The 27073-nt window shown below is 41.7% G+C and overlaps 1 protein-coding gene across 7 annotated transcripts in view; it reads right to left on the minus strand.

Annotated features, from left to right (window-relative positions):
* Positions 1 to 27073, minus strand: part of ZNF804A (zinc finger protein 804A) — a 217549-nt gene that overhangs the window by 137384 nt on the left and 53092 nt on the right. For 2 of the 7 annotated variants that reach the window (XR_008577775.1, XM_054830875.1), the window contains exon 1: positions 15178 to 15294. The exons of 3 other annotated variants lie outside the window; for them this stretch is intronic. Coding sequence is in view for 1 of the 4 variants with exons in the window: in XM_054830875.1 (XP_054686850.1) it covers positions 15178 to 15288 (111 nt within the window). In the remaining 3 variants the exon portion in view is untranslated. Of the gene's footprint in view, positions 1 to 15177; positions 15295 to 16416; positions 16515 to 16596; positions 16723 to 27073 lie in introns of those variants that run through there. 2 more of the 7 variants (XM_054830881.1, XM_054830880.1) reach the window with 2 other exon arrangements.

The following is a 27073-nucleotide window of genomic DNA, read 5'->3' on the forward strand; positions in this document are numbered from 1 at the left end:
GTCAGCATTGTATTTGAAAGTTTTATGACGTTTTCTTTCCTTCCTTGCATTGCCAAGCTCAGTACTCTAACCGCAGCGAAGGCAAGGTGGCCGTGCCACCCCAGCTGGCAGGTTAGCGCCGTCCTACGGGCGCCCCACTCCCCGGCACGGGGGTGAAGGGGTCAGAAGAAAACAGCAAAATAACGGGAAATCTCAGCAAGTTACATCCTGTGCTCTGCAGCAATGAAGGGTGAAAGAGAACAGATAGATGTAAGAGCTAATCCTGCTATGGAAAAGTTGACAATAACGGGTATTTCTGCAGCCTGGCAGTCTGCAGCATCACTGGGAAATGGGTGTTGCAAAAGCAGTATGCTTCTTCAGATTAAACAAACACACATCTTGATGGCTCTCATGCTTCATTACAAGTAAAAATTAACCTAGGGGTAGTGGTGACTAGCATTTGACTGCTGTGAAGCTCAACTTCATTCAATTTATGTCTGTCATTTTAAAAATTCAGTGTCTGAAGAAATAATGGAAGAACCTGAAGTCATGGTAGATGGTAAGTGATGAGAATGTCAATCTAGTCAGGAGGGTAAAATTGAAAAAATTAAATTGTACAACTGTGTAAGAATCGAGAGCGACATCTAAGTTCAGCACAACACAACTATTTCCAAATATTTGCAGTGAAAGGAGCAAATTTGACATTGTTTTCAAAAGAAATCCTCAGTGGATTCAGATCGTCCCACTAACCAGAAAAAGCACATAAGGAGAGTCAGCTCAAGTGGGCTGGGAGGTCAAAGAGCCACGACAGAAAATGGATGTGGATTGCACAGAGCAGGACAACAGCAAAATGCTAACCAAGCTAGGTGGATTTTCCACAGATAAAGAAAAAACCCCCACAACCCCCCAACAAACTACATGGCAGAGGGCAGAATAAGGCAAAGATTAAAAGATAAAGAGGTCAGAAATAAAACTTAGGTTTCTAACTGTGTAGAAATACTTCACACTTATTTCTGTTCTTTCACAAGAGAAAGTATATATACACACACACATATACACAAGTTTGAGCAATTAATAGCACAGAAGGAAATAAATCTGTCAGCTCCTGCCAGGGATCACATTATTCTTACAAAACACAATCAAGTCTATCTTACAAGTGTTCTAATGGGGGATTTATCTCAGCACCTTCCCGAGAAGCTGAAAATTATATCTGATACATCGAAGGCAAGGGAGAAGTCATAGCACAACCACAGACTCCAGAAAACGAAAAACTCTACCCATAGTCAAGCGCTGCAGTTGTGGCAAGGAATTTGAGGAGTGGAGGAGGGAACTGGGGAAGTGATAAGAACAGGATGAAGTGAGCGGTCCCAATGATGAGGCTATGTATAGAATAAGCACATGTCACTATAAATACAGAATGCACGATCCACCCCCAAATATCTGTAACATCAAGGAATCTCTACCAACATCCATGGAATTCTTCTAATCTCACCTTTTATACGGACTACTGGCAACCATTTTGATAGATTCATATTGAAAAGCTGGAGCAAGTTGAAAAAAAAGTCACAGCATAACCAAGACTAGAGGAATTGATGTATGAAGAACGAGGAAAATCGCTAAGCGTGCCAAGCTTGGAAAAGATGCAAGTAATGAGGATTCTTACAGCTTACAAATAATCTGAAGGATGTAACCATTGAGGAGGGACAGTAATTAGTGAGGACAAAATGGGCTTAACTTCAAATAACGCAGAGGAAACACAGTTGCAAAATAATAATAGTATCAGGAAATGCTTCATGACAGAAAAGTGCAACAATGGTTATTTTAAAGCATAGAGCATCCTATATAGATGTGCACATTAGATCATCTTACACGGAGTGCAGTCGTAATCTATACCTCCGTGAGAGCCTCGCCATGATCCCACTAGACGGCTGCTAGCGTGAGCATCAACCAAAGAGCCTTCCACCGTTCTTTTTTTCACGTGAGTGCTGATGCTGCCTTTTCTGAACCAAACTGCACAACAGCTTTGTATGGAAACATAACTACATTGAGTACTTATGGCTATTCATTTAAATGAAAATTATGGAGTGATTACAGCTAATAAACATGCTATTTCTAAACCTCTGAAGCGATATTATGATTCCAATAGACCATATGGTTTCAGGGTATTTATACTGCAACGAGCTCCTTGGAGCCTTTTCGTACGTCAGCTATGACTGAGGAGGAGTACTGGGGCCACATGGCAGGGCTGGGTGCTGGGGGTTGCAGGGGGGACTTGGGGGTGGCGGACCCTGTGCCCATCGTGGTCGGTCCCAACAGTGCTGTGAGCCGCCTGCCCCCACTCAAACTTCACCACTGCCAATTTAAGGAAGCGTTTCCTCCATTTAAGTCTTCTTTCCCAGCCCCAATACACAAATCAGTAATCAAAAGTTGGTGTTAATGGGCAATGAATTAAATTAAGCAATACTCCCCATGTTGAGACTGTTTTGCCAGCAACAGGAGCAGATGCTGTTCTTGAGGTCGGTATTTAATTTACTTAAATCCCATTCACTTTCTAACAGCTTTGAACTCGATCAAGACTTCTCCCGTGTCATCGGGAAAGTCATAGCTGCTCTCAGAGCCCCACGCAAGTAAACATAAAATATTACCAAATATTAACGAATAATACACAAAGTCACTGACTTTTTGCAGCATCGGTCCTATTCTTTACGGGGACAACAGGAGAACCTCTGAAGAAGAGGAGCACTAAGTATTTCTTCTTTATAGGTCACTGAGATATTAATATTCTTTGCTGCTTTTCTCTCTGTTCCCATCGAGTTATGTCATGAGACAGCAGAAGTACAGTCACATTAACCCTACTGTAATCCTGCCATTGGGTTGAAAATGTGGCATATTAGTAATTAATCTTAGAACTGGAGGCAATACAGTGCTCTCCACTTTGCTGATAGCACTGCTCACCCTGCATTTATAGCTCACACAAGGACCCTTGACAGGGGAGAGAGAACCAGGGGAATGTGCTAGCTACTGCGAAAATGAGATAGAAGCTACCGACTCTGTAACCTGTAATTCACCAAGAGCTTTTTCTTCATTTTTTTCTGCAGTTAAACACATACTTTAAGAGACAAAAGGTCCATTTTTTTCCTCTCTCGATGCACACATGTGAGACTCATTAATGTTAATTGGATTTATGAATGTCTGTTGAAAAGAAGAAACTGTAAAGATTTCACATTTGCAGGGAAACAATCAAAGGAACAATTTCTTGTGCGTCTCGCTGATGAAGAGATGAGGAAATAATGGATGAGTCACTTTACATTATGATTCAAAATTCTTAAAATAGAAGAGATGAAAACACTGATTTCTGTACGGGTCATATTCATGCAAGGGACTCTTTCTAAGAATCCAATTTGAACCTTCAAGTGTAGTCCTGCTTCTAATTACCTAACTCCGAGAATAAATCATGGTCTCTGAATTGTAATTATACAGATTTGTTGCTGTAATTCAATTTGGCAGGTGTAAAATACAAGTGTAATTTCCTCTCCCCCCCCCTCCCCCGTAGTCTTCAAAGAGACACTGAATGCGAGCCATTCGATAATTTATTCCACATTGTAGCTTTCACATTTACTATGCATCAAACTTCTGACAGATTTTTTTTTTTAGAAGGTGATTATAGATGGCTCCAGTTATTCTACTAACCGATTTGAAAATAAATCCAGCATTCATCTCTTGACTACGACATGGCCGGCGTCAGCCACCACCTGGCCTGCAGTGCCCAGAGCACTTCAAAGCAAGCTCAAAATTTCAGCTGGGATGGGGGAGAACACGCACAGTCTTTGTGGATGCGCACAGATTTGCTCGATGGGGACTCCTCTAAGGTTGTTCTTCTGCTCAGTCCCATTCAATTAATCGGAAACTGTTTGTAGCAAATAGCCCGCTCTTACAGAAAGGAGAGATTCAGTCACTCAAATAGCTTTGGCACTGCCTTCCCTCAGAATCATATTTGCTCTACGTAAATCATGAACTATAGAAATTAATATGATGCCACACTGCTGTGTTAAACAATAGGTCTGAAGATACAGAATATATCCTAAATATATATTATATAAAATATAATATACAAAATACGTAATATAGACTAAGTATATAAATATATAAAGCCCAACAAAATCAACCCATAAGCACACCATACCCACTGTGCGAAAAGATGCAAAATACCTGACCGATTTCCTGGAAATACTCAAACCATGGCAGTATACACTGTCTGCCCCGCAGCACGCGAGCTCTGTGGGCTGAAGAGGAGAAGCTTTATGGCTCGTTCCTTATTTTTCCCTCTTTGCAACAATCTGCATCTCCAGTAACGCAGGAGTGCAGCATACAATGCCTTTGGAAAATGCTCAGCTTGAGTTTTTCGTGCCTCTGCATAATGCTGTTCTAATGACAACAAATCAATTCCTCTATCAATAGTGCTCCTGAGTACCTTTTAAAAGTCTTTCTAAAATTAAGATTATATACTCCAGCAATTTTTAATATGAAAAAGTGTAATCAATAAAATACTGCTGATAACGCATATGATTTGTGGGGAGCGAGAGCTAAATATTAATTACTTCTGGACAAGTTCCGAGTCCATCATCTTTCTTAATTACAAGTTTGGGTCACTGACTATGAATTGCATGACTCAGCTCGGGAATCCCTAAAAAGAAATCGTAAGTAGATTCAACACTAGCATTTGATTTATTTGTTACTCAGTGCTGAAGCAAGCACTGTGTTTCAGTCCTCTGGCAGAGTAGGAGATCCCCGGAGAAAGTCAGTGGAGACACCACTCCTGCCAGCCAGCCATCACCTGGGACGAGGGGAGCCACAAGCATCCAGTGGTCCCAAAAGGCCATGAGCAGGACACAGCAGTGATGTACCTCGCTCCCCGAGGAACCTCATTACAGAAGATTAAATTAAAAGCCCCTCTCCTGCAGATCAAACACGAAATCATAACGTTGACTGAGGTTGGAAGGGACATTTAATCCTACGCCTCGCTTAAAGCACAGCCAAGTGGATAAAGGCTGCTCAGTCAAGTTTTGAGCATCTCCAAGGACAGAGATCCCACAGTCTCTCCCAGTGTTTGACCACCCTCAAAATTTTCATTTTCCCTTGTACCTGACCAGAATTTCCAATGTCCCAGCTTGAGATTGTTGCCTCCCACTGGACACCTCGGAGAGGAGTCTGGCTCACCAAAAATTCACCAAGTCTGTCCAGTTTCTACAGGCAAGAACCTGAACGAAGCAGGCAAGTCCTGCCACCACGATTATGCTGGTAGTGACAGGAAAACCTTTGTCATGGTCTTCCTCCAATTCCATCTTATCATTCATCAATCACCGTAACTGTTTGCTATCATTTGGTAACTCTTCCTTTCCTCTCTGTGAAATAGCTCGTGTATTTTTCCTTCCTTCGCATACCTAGTTGCGGTTTCCCCTCAAATACCAGCGTTGGACCTCCCATGCCCACAAGCATTCAAAGGTGTTTCATAAAGAAACTCTCAGGTAGTTTTGACATCCTGTTACTAGCAAGCTCTTCTCTCGGCTCAACAGGCCGTTAGTATTACAACTCCATAAAGCTTTGGAAGTGGTCCTTTAAAACTGTTTTAATCTCTTTCTAAATCCTTAATTCCACCTGCTAGTTCACGCACATTCACTTATTTGCCAAACAAACAGGTGTCAGATGGATTTAGTGGCTCATTTGCGCAGCAGAAGGACAGGCAAGTACTCTCTTGATTTTTCTCCTCGTGAGAGAACATTTTCCTCAAAAGTATCAGAAAAATCAGCATTACTATTAAAAAAAAAATCAATGCAAAGAACCAGCAAAATCCAAATTATTCAGCAGTATATTCCAGTGCCAACCTGAGAGTATTCTAAAGTCTCCACTAACTATATTTTAAGAACAGTGTATCACAAATAAGCAGCATAAAATGTATTTTGCTTTAAAAAAAGTCTGTGAAAAACCCTGTTTCATTTGTATAAACAGTTGTTTACTGCTCAGGTAAAAGAGCATAATGTTCTTTATGTAATTACAGTAAGTTTCCAGAGTCTCACTTTTAAGCAAACCTAAACTTTGTATCACTTTTTTTGGCAATAAAGAATATTTTGTAAAAATACAATACAAAAATCACCTACTGGAGACTATAGTCCACTGTGCTGCGCTGCAAGTACATAAGAAGCCCAACATCTCTGATATGTTATTTATATCACTTATTTACTTTTTCTTTTTTTTTTTTAACTCAGAAACCAAACCAGATGGGTGCTTAACATCTAGCTAAACATCTTCCTGTGCCATTAAAAATGAGGAAGAGGTTTTGCATTAATGGAACAAGTCAGTCATTCTCGGTGTCTTCTACGGGCGTCTTTGTTTTCCTCAGTAACAATATTTTGGAGGATAAACCCAAGTTATCCAAACACCTGTGAAACATACTAACACACCATAAATAAATAAAAGCCTCAACGTAAAAGTTACCTTCGCTGATTCATTCGCGTCTGTTGGTCCAGAGAAGCTTATTACCATTGCCACAAATAGACCTTAACAGCCCCCGGTCTTTTCCAAAGGCTGTGACACAGCCTACCGCAGAGAAGCGGCATTGCTGAAAGGGGCGGAAAGCAAACCTGCAAACTGGGAGCAGCCTAAGACCTCAGCGTCAGGCCTGGGACAGGCAGGAGGAGAGACCCGCAAGGCTTTCGGCAAACGGCTTTGTCCTTGCTATTCTCTCTCGTGATAAAGCCAACTGTTTCCAACGGAGCAAGACCAAACTTCTTATACAATTAAACATCTTTAAGCAAACTTCCCTAAATAATTATATGTTTCAATAACGAATAGTTTAAAAAAATAATTAAATTTTACACATATACATATCTCTTCTGTTTACGTGACCTGCCAAATTGCTGTCAGTGGCAGGAGAGTCGCTCTGCAGCAGTCTTGCGGGAACCCTAGCAAAGCCTGACCTACCTTTCTCCCTTCTCCAACGAGAGCTAGTTTGGGCAGATTGTAGCCCAGATGCAGAGGCATGCTGCCATCGGGTTGTGCTTTGCTGATCTCACCCAAGCCTCCGCGTCTGCCGCCCTTACGCCCGGCTCCCCAGTATCAGTGGTTCATTAATAATAGGCCAAACTGCAATCAAACCCAATGTTGCGCACTACCCTTTACAGGTTTAGGCTCAGGTTGTGTCACGGACTGCTCGGCCAGATCCTGCGTACATCATAACCCTATATAGACTCAAGGGTGTCCCCAAGTTTTAACTCCGCGTATTTTATCAAAATCCATTTGATGAAGTAGTAGCTGATATGCTATTCTCTAATGGGTATTGTGGTCTCCTGTTGAAAACACCTTCAGCAGAAATTAAATACTCGGAAACTGCAGCTATTTAAACACATATCCTAAAAGAACAATTACATTCTGCCACATAAATCAAGTTGTAAGTGTATTTATGGGAAAAAACCCCAAACCCCACAAATTTTATGGACACCTACACACAGAAAAGACACTTTGATTTGTATTTGCTGTGAAAGTATGTTATCAGTAAGCTGGAAAGGAAGCAGCTTTCCTAGTCCAGAAACTTATTTTTAGAAGGTAAAGAGGCAAATTCTACCAGACATTTTGCACTACAAAGCTTTAAAGAAAACAACCTGACCAAAACTTGGCCAATGTAAGAAAGACAGTTATACGCTAGCTGTGAGAAATCTAGCAACTTGAATATTCAAGTTGAGCTGGGTCCCAGAGGAAGTAGCCTGATCACTTGCTATTTGGGGAAAGGGTTCTCTCTAAAAATATCATTCTCACCAAAAGAATTCATTTTAAAGAAACGTAAATCAGCATGGTCAGGCAAAAAGCCTGACGAGTCCTAAATCATTTGTACAAACGAAGAATATGGATGAGATACTAAAATAAAAAAATCTCTCAGTTCCTCAAACCAAATCTAAACATTTTCCAAGACATTTCAAGAAATTTAAGTCGAAACCCTGAGGAGAGCAATGCCAGACAGGAGATCTGGACATTACTCTCCAGGCCTTATTTGAGGATTTGCTCTTAGAGTAGTGGGGGAAGAAATTGCATTTCCTTTCTTAGACGACTATCTGTATAACTACCACCAGTAGTTTACAATATTTGGAAACTTACAATCTGAACTAATTAAAAAAAATAAGGTTCAACAGAAATTCACATTCTCACACAACTCAGATGGTCCGAACAAATATCCTCTGGCAAGGGAAAACCAAACACTTCTGCCCAATCTGTGCCCCTGCCATAGCAAGTCCTCAGACAAAGGGAATGGTAAACATATTTAAACAAAATTAATTCATTACACTGAGTTTAAAATTCCAGTTTCCGGATGCCTTCAGGCAGTTTCTTATCTCTATTGAAAAAACAAGGTTAAACATGACAAATATTGTGCCTCCTTGTGAGTAAATGTTGTTTTGTTTACTCTGGGGTTTTTTAAACAACATTAAGTCACAGCTCATCATATAACAGTCTCTCAAGAACGCTGGAGGAAAAGCATTGGTTCTCACTCTTAAAATGCAGGGAAAAATAAAAGGGTCTGACTAGTATTTGTTTATAAGGGATTGGCCAAATACAGCTAAATTAGGAAGGCTCGTTCCCTCTCCTGTTTTTACATTTGAATCACAAGCGAGCAAACAAAAAAATCAACTCTCTTTCCACCACCACCAGGCAGCATTAAAGAGTCTATCCTATAAATAAGGCCACCGTTATTATTAACTGTATATTAAATATATGTAATAATAATATAATATATTAAATAACAGAAAATGCTTTGGATTGATTTTGCGGGATTATCTTAGACCATCCCTACATCCCAAGATGCATCTAATTCAGCAGCTTTGATTTTTGCGGAGATTAATTGTTCCTGTTGGCATGCCTAAGTGCCTTTCAAAAAAGGAAATATTTTAACTGTCGCCAGTTAGGGGCATCCAAGATCTTGCGGTTACTTAGTCGAGTCCTACTCAGAAACCCCCAGTGCTAAACTAAAAGGCTGCTCCTCAGTGTCCTCTAGACGTGCTCCTCACAGTTAACTAGTCTGTTCAACGGTGCATCCCTGCTGATAGGAAGGTCAGAAAACCCGAATGTTCCCACAGCCTACAGGAAAGGTGAGACTTTCAGAATTGCAACCTGCATCTCGACAAAGTTCAATAAGACTAATGAATCCAAAACCACGAGTGGTTTTTGAATATACAGAAGCCAGCTTGCTGTTTTCCAGTTAGCATATTTGAGCAACGTGTTAAAATTAACGTTCTGTATCTCTGAGCTAAGAGATTGTGACAGATATTTGCATCAGAAAATATTCAAGGCAAAGGCTCTCCTCAGACTTACTCTTTAAGGCCTTGATCTGAAAAAGCTAAACAAGTGTACTAATTTAACCATGGTAATAGTCTAATTACATTCAACAGAATACCGATGTGTTTGAAGTTTACCATGCATTTAATAAGCTTTTACAGTACAAAAGCCTACCTCAGTAGTAGCTTTGAATCAGAAGCTGTCCCAGTTTAAGTCCGCTGCACGTTGGACTCCAGCTCCTACTATTTTTGGACCAGACGATGCGCTCCTACGGAGTCTGATGGACATGTGAGTGCCAAGTCTCACTGCACGAGACTTGTGACCTCTGAGTTGCTTTGGAAAGGCACTTCAGTTAGGAAAGCCTCCTCTTCACCCAACTTACCGAAACGACTCTGTTGGTGATGCTCTGAACCAGCACTAGTACCAACAGCCTCACAGAACAAGAGTCACTGCTTGTGTTCATACAAATGAATTCTAGGTGTCGAATACAGGTACGGTTTTATTGTTACTTCTGTTCTACCAAATTATTTTGTTGTCTTCTGAGTGGTTGGGTTTCGATCATTATTTAAGTGACACTGGTTAACTACTCAAATTAAATTAGGTAGAATTTCTTTTGTTGTTTAATGAGTTAGGGCTGTTCAGCTTCTCTCATAGAAAACGTGAACATTTTCACGTTCTAAACTTGGGTGACGATGATGCTGAAACACCAAAGACATTAGCAGATCTACGGGGGACAAACCACTGATGAAAGCAACATGTGATTTTTCTTCCTTAACCAATATAACTCTAGCCTAACAACTCTACCCTACAAACTCCACAGCACTAGAGATGAAAAACAATACACTGAAATAGTTTTATTAAATTCTGCATTTATAAGATATAATTTAAAAATTACCCTCAGCTACTGTCAATACACAGTACAGCAAACAGAATTACAGGACCTGTTTTTACCAGTATTTAAAATGCACCTGTGGCAAGTATTGTTTATTTCACATATGCATTAGCTTGAAATCAGCAGGCATTTCCACCTGATCATGCAGAAGTACAACAGCTTCACTATTATTCATCAGGAAAGCTGTTTTACAGGCAGTTTATTGTTTTCTTACTGTAGTAGGGTATGGACATTTGTAATAGAAATTCTCATAAAATAGATTTTTATGTCCACCACAACATATTTACTTTAGTTGATCTGGAAATACAAAAATATTCTACAAAATGTAAAAGAACTAAAGACAACAGCCAGCCTGAACAACAGATGGCATTTTCAGAAGACACTAGTGTATCAGTATCTGAACTTCATGGAGGTTTTGACAAAAGCAGAACTATAAAAGCCCTAGAACTCTTAAAAGAAGTTACAAGTATTTATTTATATATATACACATACACACACAGAGGTATATAAATAAAAATTCAAAGCAGTTTTGTTCAATAAACCTAAGAGGCAAGATAGCTGATGGTACAAACAATTGGATTAATAAAAGATGGTTACCACATTGAGTTCAGAGTTTGATTCCAGTTTGACATCATTTGTGCCTGCCTCCCTTGGAGTTGGTTGGCTATTTCAATCCTACCCCTAACGTCCCCTGCGTACTTATTTATAACCAAAGTATAAACCTATATATGCACACACAGAGAGAGAGGTTATTGTTGTACATAATAATATTTCTGTGTTTAGTACATTTGAAAACTCAATCCTTTAACCAACTGCTTACTACCAGGAAACTTTTGTTCTTACCTACTTTCTATAAGTATCAACAAGACACCTAAAATTAGAATTACAGTAGCAATTTATACCATATAAAGGTCTAAACTTTTCACTGACCTCCTTGGGCAAGTAATAGGACCTTCCTCGTTCTGATCACCAACAGAGAAAATAGGTTTGTCCAATTAAAAGAAGAGAACGATCCCTCCGTGGCCAGTTCTCCATCACTGTAAGTCTTGAGGAAACAGATACAGAACCATTTACATGAGTGCAATATCTACGGGTGAAATAGCAGATATTCCAGTCACTACCGATGTTCCAGCTGCTCAGAAGACCAAGCAAAGAGTCAGTTCTCTTGCTGACCAACCAGAAATCATGCACATAACGAGGATAACAACTTCAGAATGGTCCAGTTTATATTCTGAAAGACATTTTAAGGATTTAGCAAATCACCTGTGGTTGTGACTCCAAACAACTGATTTCTCCCTCCAGAGAGCTATTTTTTCGTACAAGTTTCAATACTTTTTGAGATTATAAACTGCAAGACAGCAGCCACAGCAAGGAAGATGAATTACAAAGACAGACTAGCGTAATTTGACATCAATAACATAAGGCATAAAAAAAAAAAGAACACAGTAAGTGCAGGAAAACTTCAGGAGATCCATGGACAAAAGAAAGAGTTTGTAGCAAACAAATTTCTATAAACTGCTACCCCTAAAAAGAGCAGCCTTGGGAAAAACTTCAAAGTCACCAAGTCGCCAAGGTTTTCTACCGTAGCGTCCTTTCTCAGTTTGCCTAAATCCACCCTTTGCTTTGTTCACTCTTGTGCCTTTCACATCTCTCCAAGCTCAGATTTTCCCTCTCTGTCTTCCCTAGAAGAACAAAACCGTGGCCTTCCCTTCCTTTTCCCACTCCGTAACTTCATCCCTCGCCCACCTCCCGCATAACCCCATCTCATGGCCCTGCGCTCAGTAGGCATTACAGGCAGATAGGACTCAGGGAAAGGCCATGCCTGGGAACTATGCGATGGAAACAGTTACTCCACTTTTTTACCAGACAGTAATTCTCTGATCCTCTCCACCCAGAAAGACTTCTTTTTTAAAGAACCAAAGTGGGAAGGATGAGGCTTTGTGCTTCAAGTTCCCTACCAGGTGAGCAGGGGTTTGTAGCTTTTTCTTTCTGTTACATTCTGGGAGCTTTGAACCAAAACTTTTTAAAGCTTTAAATGACTTTAATTCTGTGTGAAACAGGACGCAGTTAGAGGATGAATGTGTGAGGATCACCTGCAGGGACAAACAGTCAGGAAAAAGTGGTTCTCAGTGACCTCTCTTGGAGAGTAGGGCAAAAAAAAGATGAGTTGCAGGTGAATACCAGGTCACTCTGGAGTGAGACAACAGCCAAAAGCTCTAAGGACCTTCCTCCCCTGAAACCCAACCAGCTCCAGGTTTGAAGATACGCTACATGAAAACATCCTGAAACCACAACTTCTTCATTTAACTAGGACCAGCACTTTCCTACTTGCTGTGAAATTCTACCGTAGCACGTGTAGTCATCTTTCTTTCTAGATAGGGTGCAGTGGCAGAACTCTAAAAGAAGCAAAGCTCAAATACCTGAAGTTTTGTGCAGAAGCAATTCTACGCTGTGCAAGCAGAGGCTGTTTTCAGGTTCTCCTCAGTTTACGAGGAAGCGGTGGTTTTAGAAAGCTTGGAGCTCAAAGACAGACTGCATGCTTTATTGCAAAATAGGAAGATACATCTGAGTCAGATTAACTCGAAATACTTCTGGTTTTTAGATTTAAAAATTGCTGTTTCTCCTAGTCTTATTCTAGGATGGAAGACACCAAGAACGTATTGAAAGGCTGCATTCTTATCAGAACTCCTAAAGACATATTCTATTTTGTATTAATAAAGATTTTAATCTTTTTAAGTTTGAAAGCCTATTTACAGCGAAAGGGACCGATTCTCTGAAATGATGTAACATTTGATTTTCCCACAGAAGCTGGCTGAAAGCTACTTCAGCACCTCAGAACTACCAGTCTGAACTACCCAATCACCCTACGTCACAACCCAACGGTACCTTTACCTCCTTTAAATTAAAAATCACTCAAACATAAATACAAGATTTGATGTCTGCATATATACCATTGCTTCCATAGCAAAGGACTTCATTTTGCTGTCCACAAAGCCAACATCAAGAACTTTCCCTTTCTGACCCAGTAAAAACTTTGACACTGCTCACCTGTCCACCACAAAGCTGTTAAAGGTAAGGTTTCTCATGGCAAATCCACGACAGATACTATCTTTTCTCCCCTCGCATCTATTCTATCTCACTGAAAAGCAGGGCTGAGTTAAATGCCTTTCCAGACTAAGAGTGTTTCAAAGCCTACGCAATATGTTTATTTGAATTTTAAGTTAACACCAGTCTTCCCAAACATATTTTGGTCACTAATGTTTTTACCAGTAAATAAATCAACCAGGAACATTGAGAATACAGAGCTGCTTTTTTGCCAAGGCGGGGGGGGGAAGGCAAGAATAAAATACTATTGAAGTGGAATCAATTATGAATCACAAGATAATACACAGTCCAAAAGTTACATCAGAGTATTCTCAGTCCTGCCAAATGCATCTTTACTGAAACTGTACAGTAGAAAGAAGGTGATGCATCGTGCAATTATTTAAAGTGTACCAAATATTTCTACAGTAGGTCTTGGTTTTGCAACTGTAACAGTGAAATATTACACGCATATTGCCATCTCATGGATACTACAAATACTTGTTTAAAATTCCAAGAACGTAATCCCTAACAGAAAAATATGCAGAATCCACAGCAAGTAAAATTGTGGTGAGATTTACAACGTGAAAGCAGGAACTTTACATTTGAAACAGTCCAAGAATCTGCCTCAGATTCTCTCGTAGTAGTTACTATTTTTATGACTTGGCTCAGACTTGCTTTAATCTCTTTATTTAGGGAGAAATTGCAAGCTTGCCAACTCTAGCAAATGTTAAGTACTTTAGTAAATTCCCCATCAATATAGGTCGTGCATTCGAGGGAACAAGAACAGGGTGAGTAAGTTCTGCTCCATCTCCTCCAAAGGAGATTTTGGAACAAGACGGTGATGGGAGAGAAGGATAAACAACGTGGCTAAGCCCCTCTTTCAGCTCCATCCTACTCTCCCAGACATCTGTCCGCACTTTGTTGTGCTGCGATTGAGATGCTACATGATGCAGCTCGCCCAGCCTGCTGACATCCTACATCCCTTTTATCTGAGCAGGCGGGAGAGCACATGTATTGCCAATACTACCGCGTCATAACTCTTCCATTAAAGTTCTGTAATAGTAGCGAAGCGAGTCCAAACGAGTCAGCAAAAACCATAGGAAACCCAATAGATGTAAAGATAGCAAAGCGTGGCATATGACATAGATGGCATACAGAAACAGTTTTAATAGCCTATGCAGACTTTCCGGAGTATCTAGCCAAATTACCTAAACCCATCATTTCCTTTCAAACCCAGAGTTTTTCTTTCAAAAAACTTGGCAACCAACAAACAAAGATGTATATCGTTTCGGAAGCTATTCTCAAACGAACGAATCTCCCTACGCGAACAGCTCAGACCTCAAGTAAATAAGTTTCGGCTCCTTTCTTCACTTTATCGAGCAGAACCCCTAGCTGCCCCCGGCTACCGGGGGTTTGGGGAGTCACCTGGGGCCCCAGGCGGAGCCCTCCCGGGCGAGGGATGCCCGCCGGCCGCCCCAGCAGAGCAGCTGCCGCCTCTCCCCCACCTCACCCCGGGCTGAGGGCGGTGGAGCCCCAGCCCTGCAGCTTCCCGCCGAGAAGGGTCTCCGGGCTTTCCATCCTCAGCCTCTCCACAGCCAGCCTCCTCATCAGCGGCACAGAAAGGACACGCAAGCCCCTAGCCTACCGCTGCCCAGGCCGCCTCAGGGGGGTACGGGGAGCCAGGGATAGCCCCCCGGCAAGGAGGGGAGAGCCCGGTGGGCGGGAGCTGAGGGCACCGCATCCCCGCGCCGGTGAGGCACCACCGACCGCGCAAAAAGCCGGCCAGCATCCCGGCCGTCCGCATCGCTGGCAGCGCTCACGCAGCGGTTCCCAGTTAGCCGGAGACGCTGCTGTGAAGAGGAGGGAAGGAGGGGAAGGGGGGAGGCAAGAGAAGAAGCCATTACCAGAGTTTTGTTCCCGTTCTTGCTGAGGGGGCCTCGGAAAACTCCCTTGATGTTGCGAAAGTGCCCGTTGCTGAGGTGCGCGGAGCTGATGACAATGTAGTAGCACTCCATGGGGCCGGGGATGGGGCCGGGGCCGCCTCCCCGCCACCGGCGGGGCTCTCAGGCCGGCCTCGGCTCGGCGGGGAGGGCCGGGGCCGGCGGGGCCCCGCGGCATGTGCGGCGCCGCCGGCCGGCTGAGGGGCGGGCGGGGGGGCGGGCGGGGGGGGCCGCAGCCCCTCAGGCTCGGCGCGGCGCTGGCTGCCGGGGGAGGAGCGGCGGCACGGCCGCGGCGGAGCCGTCTGAGCTGCCGCCTCTGGCAGGCATAGTGTTATTATAGCGAGCAGCCTTGCCGGTCGGCTGCACTGAGCCAATGGCAGGGAGCCACTGGGCTGATACCGAGAGCTGTCAGAGGAGGACATCTGTCACACGCCGCCTTCACCGCCACCCACAGCCCCCACGCCCCGCTGCCCCCGCCGCGGACGGGCCGACACCCCCCGCCGGGGCGGGGACGGGACGGGAGGGGCGGCGGCAGGTAAAGGGGGAAGGGGCGGGGGAGGGGGGGGCAGACCTGTCCCCCCAACCGCAGCGAGCGCCGGAGCCCCGCATGTGGGGTGTGCCCCCCCCCCCCGGAGGGGCTCCCCTTTTCTGTTTGGGGGGCACTAACCGCGGGCGTACGACTGTGGTTCCTCCGGGATTTGGGGGCGCAGGGAGAGATGCCCGGGGGGCGCCGCCCCCAGCCCAAATCCTACCCCTCCTCCGAGCAGGCTCCGCGCCCGCCGCCGCACCCTTTTCTTTTTTATTACAGATAGGTATTTCTAACGCCTAACTCAGCAGGCACCTTAACCTTCCCAGGACGGAGCACCCCCGGGGCCCCTCGTTAGCCGCCCCCGCCCGCCGCTTTCGGCTCTTCTGGCCCGTGACGGCGGAACTGGGTGAAATGGGTCATTCCTCATCCCCGCCTAGGGCAGGCTCCATCCCGCCCTTCGCCGGGCTGCAGCCGGTGCAGCAGCCCCGCATCCCGCCGCAGCCCATCCCCGCGGCATCCCGCCCGGCAATGTTGAAAATCAGGAGCGTGCTCCCAAAACTTCTGGGTCACGGCGTGTTTTCGGTGAAGGAGGGGAGGAGCGGCGGGGAAAGGCTACGGCCGCATCCCTCCCGGGCTGCCCGCCGCCGCTTACCGACCCTCCCGCGGGTACTCACGGCTCTCCCGGCGCGGCTGCTGCCCGGCCCGGCCCGATCCGATCCGGGGGAGGCTGCGGAGGCGGCTCTGCCCGCCCTGCCTGGCAGGGCCTCGGCGGCTGCAGGGAAAAGGAGAATAACCATGGTGTGATGCAGGCTCTGGCGCTGCCTCTGCGAGCCTCAGCCTCAGCCTTAACGTACCTATAGCGCACTACTCGCTCCGTTTTATAAAGCCCCTAGCAAACTATGGATTAAAAACCATTAGGTACATCGGCGTGAGGTAACTGTACCATACACCATGCTCCTTCACCATCACAAGTGTTTTTCTTTTCGTAGCACACAAATCGGAACTCACTGCCAAAACCAGAATTTAAGACATTCCTTTAATAAAGATGCTCAAGTCCTTCCCCCCCCCCCCCCCAGACATCCTAGGATTTGCAGCTTTATCGCTAAGACTTAAAACACTCTTAGCTGGCTCATCTTCCAGCCTGCTTTACCTTTATTCTAAATTGGAAAAATCAAGATTTATGGGATAAAATTCCAGTGCCAAAAGAGGGAACACCTTAGAAAATCTTAGCCCAGAACCATGATGTAGCATTTGAAAATGTCTCTTAGTCAGCATTTACTGCTGGCAACCACCATCCTATCATATTGTCCTCCAAAATAAAGGAATCGCTTCCAGGAATTTTTTTTATTTTTGAAGGGAGGGCAAACACTTTCCTGGCAGAAATTCCTGTCTTTGTGGTTTGTATCCTTGATGAAGGAAGCCCCAATTTATGAGGTGCTGTCATCCAATACGAATTTTCTATAGTTACTTCCCTTCATACACAGTGAACAGTAAATTTTGACAGCTGTCACTCATCCGTCAGCATTTTCAGTACTTAGGAAGGAATCATGGAAATGGCAAAAGTGGAAAGTTTTGACAGCTGAGACACAGGTGAGAGATCAAAACTTGCTGCTGCTTATTACAGCCAAAAAAGAGGGTGAAAATGTACATGCACATAATAACATTATTTTTCTGCTTACAAGCATGTACGTGTACATCCAGAAATAACCAGCAAGTTTGTTACTGTGTAAAAGTGAAGTCGATATCATAAATAGTTGATAGATTTAACAACACAGCACATCTAAGGCCCAGTTCCAGTTTCAGACAGGATCATGGGTGCAATTCTCTTTCAAAAATGTCCTAAGATTAGGTAGGATAGAGTCATGAAAAGATAGAGAAAGAATAACAAAAATACAGAAAAAAAAAAAAAGGAAATAGCATTATGCAATTCCCTTCTGGGAATAAATACATTACAACTTGGACTAGAACAACAACTTTTTCCACCTTGTAAATGTCAGGACCCTTCTGCCTGGGAGCGCAACTCCTCACAGCCAGCCTACTCCACGCATCCACCATTTCAAAGGACTAAAACATTTTTTTTCTCCGAAATATTTCCACTGACCCTTTCACTCCACATCGCCGACCCATTTAGTTACACCTACTACAATGACACACGGGCACTTTCAGGGTTGTACAGCTGCTCTCTGGCCTTTCACAGGCGTGCAGGCACTGCTTGCACGCTCTCCGCAGAGTACCAGGACACGGGAAACCTCTTCTTGGAGCAACAGAGAAATAACGGACTCCAGTTTCAAAGGATTAAAGTGCTTTGTTGCAAATGAGAGTGCCCGAAACAACTTTAAAAGCTGCTATAGCTTCTGCTAATGAAGACTGTTGTGCTCCTCTATTAAAGAAGAAAAAAAACCCACAAAACAAAACCGACACAACTAAAGACCACTTGATTCCTCCAAAGCACTCTATAAAGAAACGACTGATTGTACTAAATAGCACCTAATAAGCAAAATGTACACTTTCTGCTCCTACTTTTTCTGTTTTGGGGGTTTTTTTGGTGGTGGTGGTGGTTTGGGTTTTTGTTTCTTTTTTGGTTTTTGTGGGTTTTTTTTTTCTTTTGGCTTTGGCTGCTTCTCTAATACTTTGCTATCTCCAGTATCTTCTGTGTCTTCCTTTAATCCTTCACTGCACTTTTCCTGCCTCATTCTGTTTCTCTATTGTGATTACGCATGCTCAAGATGCTTCTTCCTTCCCAAATCTTTTTTTAAATCTTAATAAATTGCTAATTTCATCGGTCTCTAGCCCCATGGCTCCTACATACCATCAAGTCTTACCTATTTCTGTCTCTGTCCTGTTCCCCTGGGGAAGTATCTGGGTTTTGAGCTGTGTATACTGCTATTTATTCAAATCTCTGCCATATAATAATAAGCAGTGCTGCTGATTTACTACTTCTCTTATTCTCCCTGATTCTTCCTATTTGGAAAAATCTTCAAGGAGTTGCTCCTGTAAAAACCTGCAAATATCGACTCCAGAAACAGGCTATGGGGTTGAGAGACTTTCTGGAAAACTTGTGAACTAGAAGGCAGTGAACAAATTGCACTAATTCACATACGTTGTACTGGTTTCCTGCCCGTCACAGTACGCAGTATTCTGTGTTTTAATATTTAATAATATTCATCATTCAAGAAATAATCCTGGCATAATCCAGAAAAAATATTCAACAGTGTAAACAGTTCCCTTTTGTTTAACAGCCTTCAAAGCATGGCACAGAGTATGTGTTACCCAGTGAACATATCCTGAGAGATCATTCACTCACTGCTGAAACATATTCATCAAGGATAGAAAGAAATATCTGTGCTGTACGTCACAAGAAACTCAATTCAGCTCCCACAGCAATTCTTATTGAATTCAATAAAATTCAGTTTATCCTAAGAATATCTCCCTGTAAGTAATCTGCTGTCTGACACACACCTTTTTACCCTTTTTACCATCTCCTGCAGTTTCAGTCTCCTTTTATTGCCTTCCCCCCCACCTCCCCCTTCCCTATTCTTTTCACTCTGCCTTGGATTTTTTTCCCCCGTTTCAGATGTCTGCCATCCTTGCATTAAGCGGAAGGAAAACTAGCAGTATCCTGTGTACCTTTTAAAGGCCATTATGGTGTAATACACATTATACACTACATTAGAAACGCATTCATTCATCAGCTATGGGGGTGGCAAAGCTAGAAAAAAGGAAACTGGGACACTCTGGTAGCCTAGTTCCTCAGCACATCCCTCACTGTATGTGAAGAGTATCAGAGTGGGTTCCCTATTTCAACGCCTGAGCTAAGAGGAGCGCTGGTATCACAAAAGCTAAGGCAAGGCAATAGTGACTTCAAGTACAGTAGCACGCAGTTAAATCGTGGGCTGTACCCCGCAGCCCTCCAAAGTCACAGGGAGAGAACTGCGAAGGCTTAACCAATATTTCTGCTTGATCCCAAAAGTAGCAACAAAGATTTATTAAAACACACTGTATTCTTTTCTTTGCTCCTTCAGCCCTCCAAAGCATATAATTTTATACCGCAGCTCTTGCAGAACAGCTCTAGGAAGCAGCTGTCTGGCAAGGATTACCCCCTCCCGCTTTTCACATATCCATAGCATCTATATCTAGCCCCGAACAAATTCACGTGGGTAAGAGATGCAAACGCTTTTCTGCCCATTCTCTTCCAAATTACCGATACTACCACTGTCTGCTTTAGGATACTATTGGGAAAAAAACCCTTTCTGTTGTTATTGAATCAAATACACTTCCCTTCTTAACGTTTATGCTGCAGAATTTCTCCAACAGCTTATGCATGCTCCTTTGTTTTTTTTCTTCACTAATCCTTCCATAACCAAAAAAAAAAAAAAAATATTGGAAGCGACACTGAGTGTGAGGGCACATCAACAAGTAATTAATGTACCACAAAAGAATTAAATAGCAGGAAACTTTTACAAGGGCCAGAAAACACCTGATGGTCCAGCCAAGGTAAAAAAACCCTCTGCAAAAGCAACTGTTTCAAACACTGAAAATGCAATTCACTCTGCTATGTTAAAAAACATCTTATAAGCAAATCCTCCATCACACACACTTGAAGAGCGGCTCTACGTGAAAAACAAACGGAGCCAGCAACTGGTAAACGGATCCTGAGAACAATCTGTCATGGAATTAGAGTTTCCCAACACCCACTCAACCCAAGCATCCAAGTCAAAACCAAACAGAACAAATGAAATCAAATTATGAAAAATCATATGACAAAAATTGAGTCATATGATCTCACCAAAGGCAATACCTACATTTTTCACAACTGACTGCAATATAAAATCCTCTTCAGCTTCACGTCTATAACAATCTAGCACAACAGTGCAAGGAACAGCCTTCCAGGGACAGCATGGAAAAACTCAGTAAAAAAATTATACTTCTCCATAAAAATCAAAAAGCGAATGCAGTAAGACCACAGAACAGGTGCACTGCTGCAGGGTCACCAGCCACAACTCCCTAAAGTCCATCAGACAGGTAACATAGCTAACACAATGTTAAAGCCACGAGACATTAACTCCATTAGCAATACCCAAAGAGGTTTCAAGAAGCCCTTCAGTGTCTTGTACTTTCCTGGCAAGGGAGTTGACTACATAACGAGCACCAAGTTTTAATTTTTACCAATTAAAATTTTTCACTTAATTTTAACCTGTTAAAGCTTGCTCTGTTAAAGAATACAACACTTCAAAGATACTTAAGAAATGAAAGGTTTTTAACCAAAATACACAAGGCATCAAGAGAAAACCTGGTAAACAAAAGCAAATTAGTGAATAAATGGGAAAATGGTACATTTTGGGATCTAGGATAGCAGACGGGTTGTGGTCATTTATCAGAAGCCGATTACTTTCCTTCCCAACGTCCACATAACTTTTTCCAGTTACAAGAGCTGGAGTCTAAATAATTGATCAAAAGTCTTCTGCGGTCAAGAGGAAACTTCACCTTCCGTGAGCTTGGGCGCATTTACTGGAGTAGCAGGTATTTCCATAGGAAGAAGTCCTGAAGTCACCTCAGGACTTGGCATTAGCTCCAAGCTGTTCCACTGGGTGGTGGTAATGAGATCAAGAAGTTCAGGTGAACTGGTAACGGAAGAACTCAGAACACAACCAGTATTCATTCATTCATTCTGCGTCTATGTATACGTACATGGTTTTTTGTGTGTGAACATGTATACCTACCTATGTGTACATATGCAACGCTGGAAGTGTATATAAGCATTAGTCTTTGTGCCACAGTAATGAAAGAATGAATAAAATAGTTTCCAAGCTTTTTCAAAGGACGAAAGAACAATTTAAAAACATTTTTCTAAGAGCTAGCATACTAACTCTAAAATTCATCTTAAACACTGTTTGCTTCTTTAGCATTCAGTTCAACAACATAATTTTCTCAACGTAAAAGCTGAAGAGAGCCGGGGTGACACTGATGACAGGTCGGAAAGTAGCACTATATTATTCCTCAATGAGCCCATATAAATTAGACACACACTGGGGAGAAAACCTCCAGTGATTAATATTTTAATACATTTTATTGAGTTCAATATATGACACACTATTATGGCTTCCTTTTTCATGTGATCTGTAATAGTCACAGAAAAGAATGGAAATGAAATTAAAAATGATGTGTTTACTTTCAGAGTACTACACATTTCAGTGAGATCCAATTTTTAGAATGGGAATGTTTGGCATCATCTGAAAATCAACTCCCTTTACAATATTTATAGTTACAACCTCCCAGTTTAAGACACCGTAAATCACATCAGGCATTAATTGGTTCACTTTCACAGGGCGCTTGTTCTAACAATACCAAAACGCAGCAGAATATTAAGTTACGCGCCAGGGAAGGGTATTTCTAATGTTGCATAGTATGGCATATTGCCACGTACAATTCGGATCGTACCGCTTGACACCACGGCTTATATAAGGAGCATGCAGTACTCACATACGTACATAATCCACGCGTGTTTTAACCCTTCAGCAGCAGTGAGATTGGTGATGATAATTAAGGCAGTCCCAGCTTTACCTCGTGGATCCTGGGCGTTGTCCATAGCATTGCAAGGCTTGCTTGGGAAAACCAGGCAAGACGCAGAGGCTGTCAGAGCCTTATGTCTACGTTGCTTTACTCTTCTGCACCAAAGTTTCATCTCCCGATTTTATCTGAATAGACTTTTATGGTTAATTTACCTTTTTTACTACACAGCTTAAAATGGCTGTAGAACTCCTCGCAGGAATATGGATGAGCTGCATGATACATCATAATAATAATTTTAAAACCCCACAATTTTTATGACTTATGATTTAAATACAGGTAGATACATGCAGTACGTTAACAGTCTTGAAGCACTCATTACGGTCCTCCTGAGTAGTGCTTAACACTATCAACTTACTGTGTGAAAGGCCCTGTTTACTCATTAGAACAATTTTTTTTTTTCCTTGATAACGAATGACTTACCAATCTGTCTGCTGTAGCGAAAGAATATAATTACAAACAGGCATGTTAAAAATACTATCAAAAGAATTTAATCCAACTTTCAAAATATTAATAACTTATGTGCTTAATTAAAGATAGCCATATCAAAATAGCCTTGAGCATATTATAGATTACTAGCCTGAAAAAATTTCATTATGAGAAACAAAGTCACTAATGTTCTAAAAATAGAGAGGATTTCCAAAGCCCAGCATATCGGTTTTGGCATTTTGACAATTAAAAAATGTCTACATAATTCATTTAATTAAGTAAAAACTTACTCATTAGCTCAAGCTATATAAATCATGCTATGTTTTATCGAAATGTACATTTTCTTGGGTATCTGTACAACCTGTGTAATCAGAAGACAAGGCAGAACGCTATAAATAGCAATATCAAGACAACTGCCATGGGTAAGCTGAAAATCCGTGCCCAAGCAGCAACGCAAGCAGTTGTTTTCTCATCCAGTTTTTGAGTTGCCTTGGAGTTATTTTGCTCTTGTATTGCTGAACCCTGAATTAACAGTCCGCCTCGTCTCCAAGATGGGAGGATGAAGTATTGTTACTTTTAATGACCACACGTTAATTTAATTAAAGCAATAAGCATTCTGAGCTCATTTATTTATTATATGAGTGGAAAAAGGTTTAGGTAGTTTCAAGATTTTTCTGCTCTACAGCTACGTTCTCATGGCCCTTTAGACCAACAGTTCCTGGTGGTAAGTACATGGATAGGGCCACCAAAAATAAACCTTCTTCAGCTGAAAAGACTATCTTCTGCTTCCTTCTTTGCATAATTGTGAGACAGCGTATGCATATATAGAGTTAGGAGCTTGGTTTTCCTCTTTCACTATTGCTATGTACACTCCAATGTCACTTGACGTACTTCCATAACTGTATATTACAGTTTCTCCACACAAACTTGAATTTAATACAGGATATCCATTACCTATATCTACAAACACGCCAAAGAATGCATATTTGCCTTTAAAGAATTTCAACGCTGACACGTCCTAAATATATTCAATTACCCTTGAACTAACCTTACCATTGGCATTCCCATTAGAACCAATGACCCTAATGCATTTGAAATGCAAGTAGTAAGAGGAAAAGAAACAGAAAATGTTTTAAAAGTCAAAACAAAAATAAAACTCGACTACTCCCTGGGAACCAGCGTGCTATATATATATTTTTTTTTACAGGAAAATGCATTTACAATAAAACAAAACATGCAGAAGAAAACAAAACAAACCAAAAACATCTGCACTCAAATTCTCACAACTCTAGAAGAAATTAGATACGTTTAAACCTGCTGATCTGGAGTTAGTTTGAAAACAAGAAAACAACCACCCCACAACAAAAAAAAGCCAACAAAGAAACCCCAACCCTACTTCCTTTGAAGCAGATCTTGAGATTTGTACCTTGCATTTATTAAGACTGAGCCTGGTAGGACTCAGCCACTGCCAGGACGGTCCCTCACCCCCTTACGCTGTCTAAACTTGGCACTTTTAAATGTCTTCACTGCCACACTTTTGTCAGCTCAAAATCCCCATCAATTATGTGACCTAACACTGAAATCAAATAATCTTCAACCTTTTCCTCTTCACAAATACTCAGGCATTACTGCAAGACACTGAAGTCCCTGCATCCCTGTAGCTTCTGCTGGTAAAGCTTTATTGTCATTACTTTAATTCTCGAACATAAATTGATTCCTTGAGCTTCCTAGTCATTTTTGTACATCTTCTCTAAATTCCCCCCGCTCACTTTCCAGAGCAGAAAATTCTCTTATAGAAGTATATTTATATCCAAATGACCAAAAGTGTAATCTACTTGCAGGCAGATTATATTTAAAGATGATCTCTTAAAGACAGCAATTGAAGTTCTTTGGCTGAATATTCATCTCCGTTATGTCCACCACGCTATTTTCAGAAAGCAAAACATGGATTAGTTTTGTAACAACACCATAAAGGTTGAAAAAGCAGGAGCTGTAACAAAATTGTCTCATTGAGAGACTTTGAGAATAAATTTAACATTCAGGGAATGCCACTGCAAAATGAGTGTCTATCTCTACGTTGCTGCTCCTTGGTAGTCTCCGCCATCGTTCTTGCTGTAGACTTGCGGAGGTTCTCTGGTAAGCCTGACATTGATACTCCAGCCTGCCCTCGTGCTCTCCCTTCAGGGCTGGCAAGCCCGTCCTGCCTTTCCTATCAGCATCACAGCCTCCTCGCGGCCACAATTTATTTTTCTCATTGCTTCATTTTCAGTACAGTCAATTCTTTGACTGTAACTGATGCCTCATTTTGCAAACTATGTTTTCTTATCATTTCTCATCTGCAATTTACTCACCCTTCATATGAGGAACTAATGAGAAAGCTGAGAGAAAACCAAATACTATTTGTATTAATTTATTAGCAGGAAGCCAATTTTTGCTCAGTATTGCAACTGTGTATTTTGGATTTAACAGAACGTTCCTCAAACTGAAGGCTAGCAGTGAAGTAAGTGGATTCTGGGACAAAGCATTTTCTGACCTCATGAAAACAGCAGCAGGAAACCAACTCCAGTGGTCAAAATTGGATCATAAAGATGAAAAACCATATGTGTTTCTGTTCTTTAAATCGCTACTCTACAGAGTGATAAGAGACATCATATAGAACCTTATCAGGATTTAATTTCCTAGCAGAAATGAGAAAGGAATGTGCAAACCCCCACTTACGTGATCTAACATTAGATTGCAGTACACGATAAAAATATCTTAACGACAGGCGTATACCTAAAGAAGATAAAATTCCATCTCTTCTTCCTGAAGATGCTTTCTATATACAAATCCATTTAAAAATAGTGTATTTCTGGTTTGCTGTGCATGACTGTCGTCTTCAGGAAATGTTTTTTGGCAAAATCTGCTCACAGTTACTGTATTTTTTAGTGCTTCTGTAATGATACCTCGTAAAACGCTCTTAGTATAAGAGATTTATGAATGAAACCTGTCAAAGTACACGTAGTACAAAACCATCATTGATAAATTTCTTTGTAATTTAATTCTTAAATGTAGTCTGACTGTACCTGAAGGGGTCTATACTACAAGCCACCATCACAATATGAAGTATCTCTGGTTTGTATGTATTTGTATTTTTACATGGATCTTTTCCATGTCATTCTGTATCTGACTCTTGTATTCTAAATTATATTAAAAAAAAAACCCCCACATTTTATTACATTTCTAAGCTCTACCAACTACGAGGTAGTTATTTCCAGATCAACTCAGATTTTGAAAGGGTTCACTGTGAGCAACGTTGTCCTTTTAATCAAGAAAATGAGTACATTTTCCCACAAATTTTTACACTTTTCATACTGTGATATATTTACTGCAGGGTAAAAAAAAAAGCATTTAGAAACGATGCAGGCACGTTTAGCATCCATGTATGGAATAGTGGAAACAAGCAGCGTTCTGAATTTGCGAGAACTTCCTCCGCTGTGTAACGAGCAGCGCGCTACGATGGGTGGCTGTAGGAAACAAGGGCTCCCTCTCACAGCTTCACCTTCCTCTCTGCTCTGCCAATTCGGCACTTTCACCTCCTGGGGTGTCTAATCTAATCTAATCCTGAGATTAAGATCTAAAATAATTATAACAGTCAGAATGGGATTATTTACTACTGTAACTATACCATACTGTAATGCATGCTGCTCATTTTACAGCACTGCTAGTACCATTAAAAGGCACAGTTTTCTATGGTCATCTTATATTTATGTTAGGTAAATTAAAAAAGGCTAATTATTAATAAAACACAGCAACATATGCATTCCTGAACCCACTAAGGCTGTGCCTATCCTGTCTTGTTTTAACAATTTCTGAGTCCCACCTGCCACGCACGCTTCCAAAAATAAAATGTCACAAAAAGCATTTACAGTATATATTCATTACATTTTTTTTTCCCCACTCCACATCTATTGGATGATGAAGCAGATAGGATTTCCCACATTTATCTCCAGTATGTGTTCTGCGTCAGCCTGTTATGTGACTCTGCAAAGCATAGTATATATCTTGGTTGTGTGCCAAGTCTGCCTGGGAAGCCAGACTTTCAACCAGCTCTTTATGCCACAACCAAACCCATCCGACCTCTTGAAAATACACAGCAGACTACACTGTTAAATACATTTTGGTGTGAAAAAGCTTCAGCAAAACCTGACCTCCCCTTGGACATACTTCAAGGCTTACCGTAACGTTTTGTTCCAATAATAAGAATTCCCAAAATGAAATGAATAAGCAAATATTTAAATTTAACAGATATCACCCTAAGGAAAATTTTTAGTCAAACATAAATGGCATGATTAC

This window comes from Grus americana, chromosome 6 (genome assembly GCF_028858705.1).
Source record: "Grus americana isolate bGruAme1 chromosome 6, bGruAme1.mat, whole genome shotgun sequence".
Lineage (NCBI taxonomy): Eukaryota > Metazoa > Chordata > Aves > Gruiformes > Gruidae > Grus > Grus americana.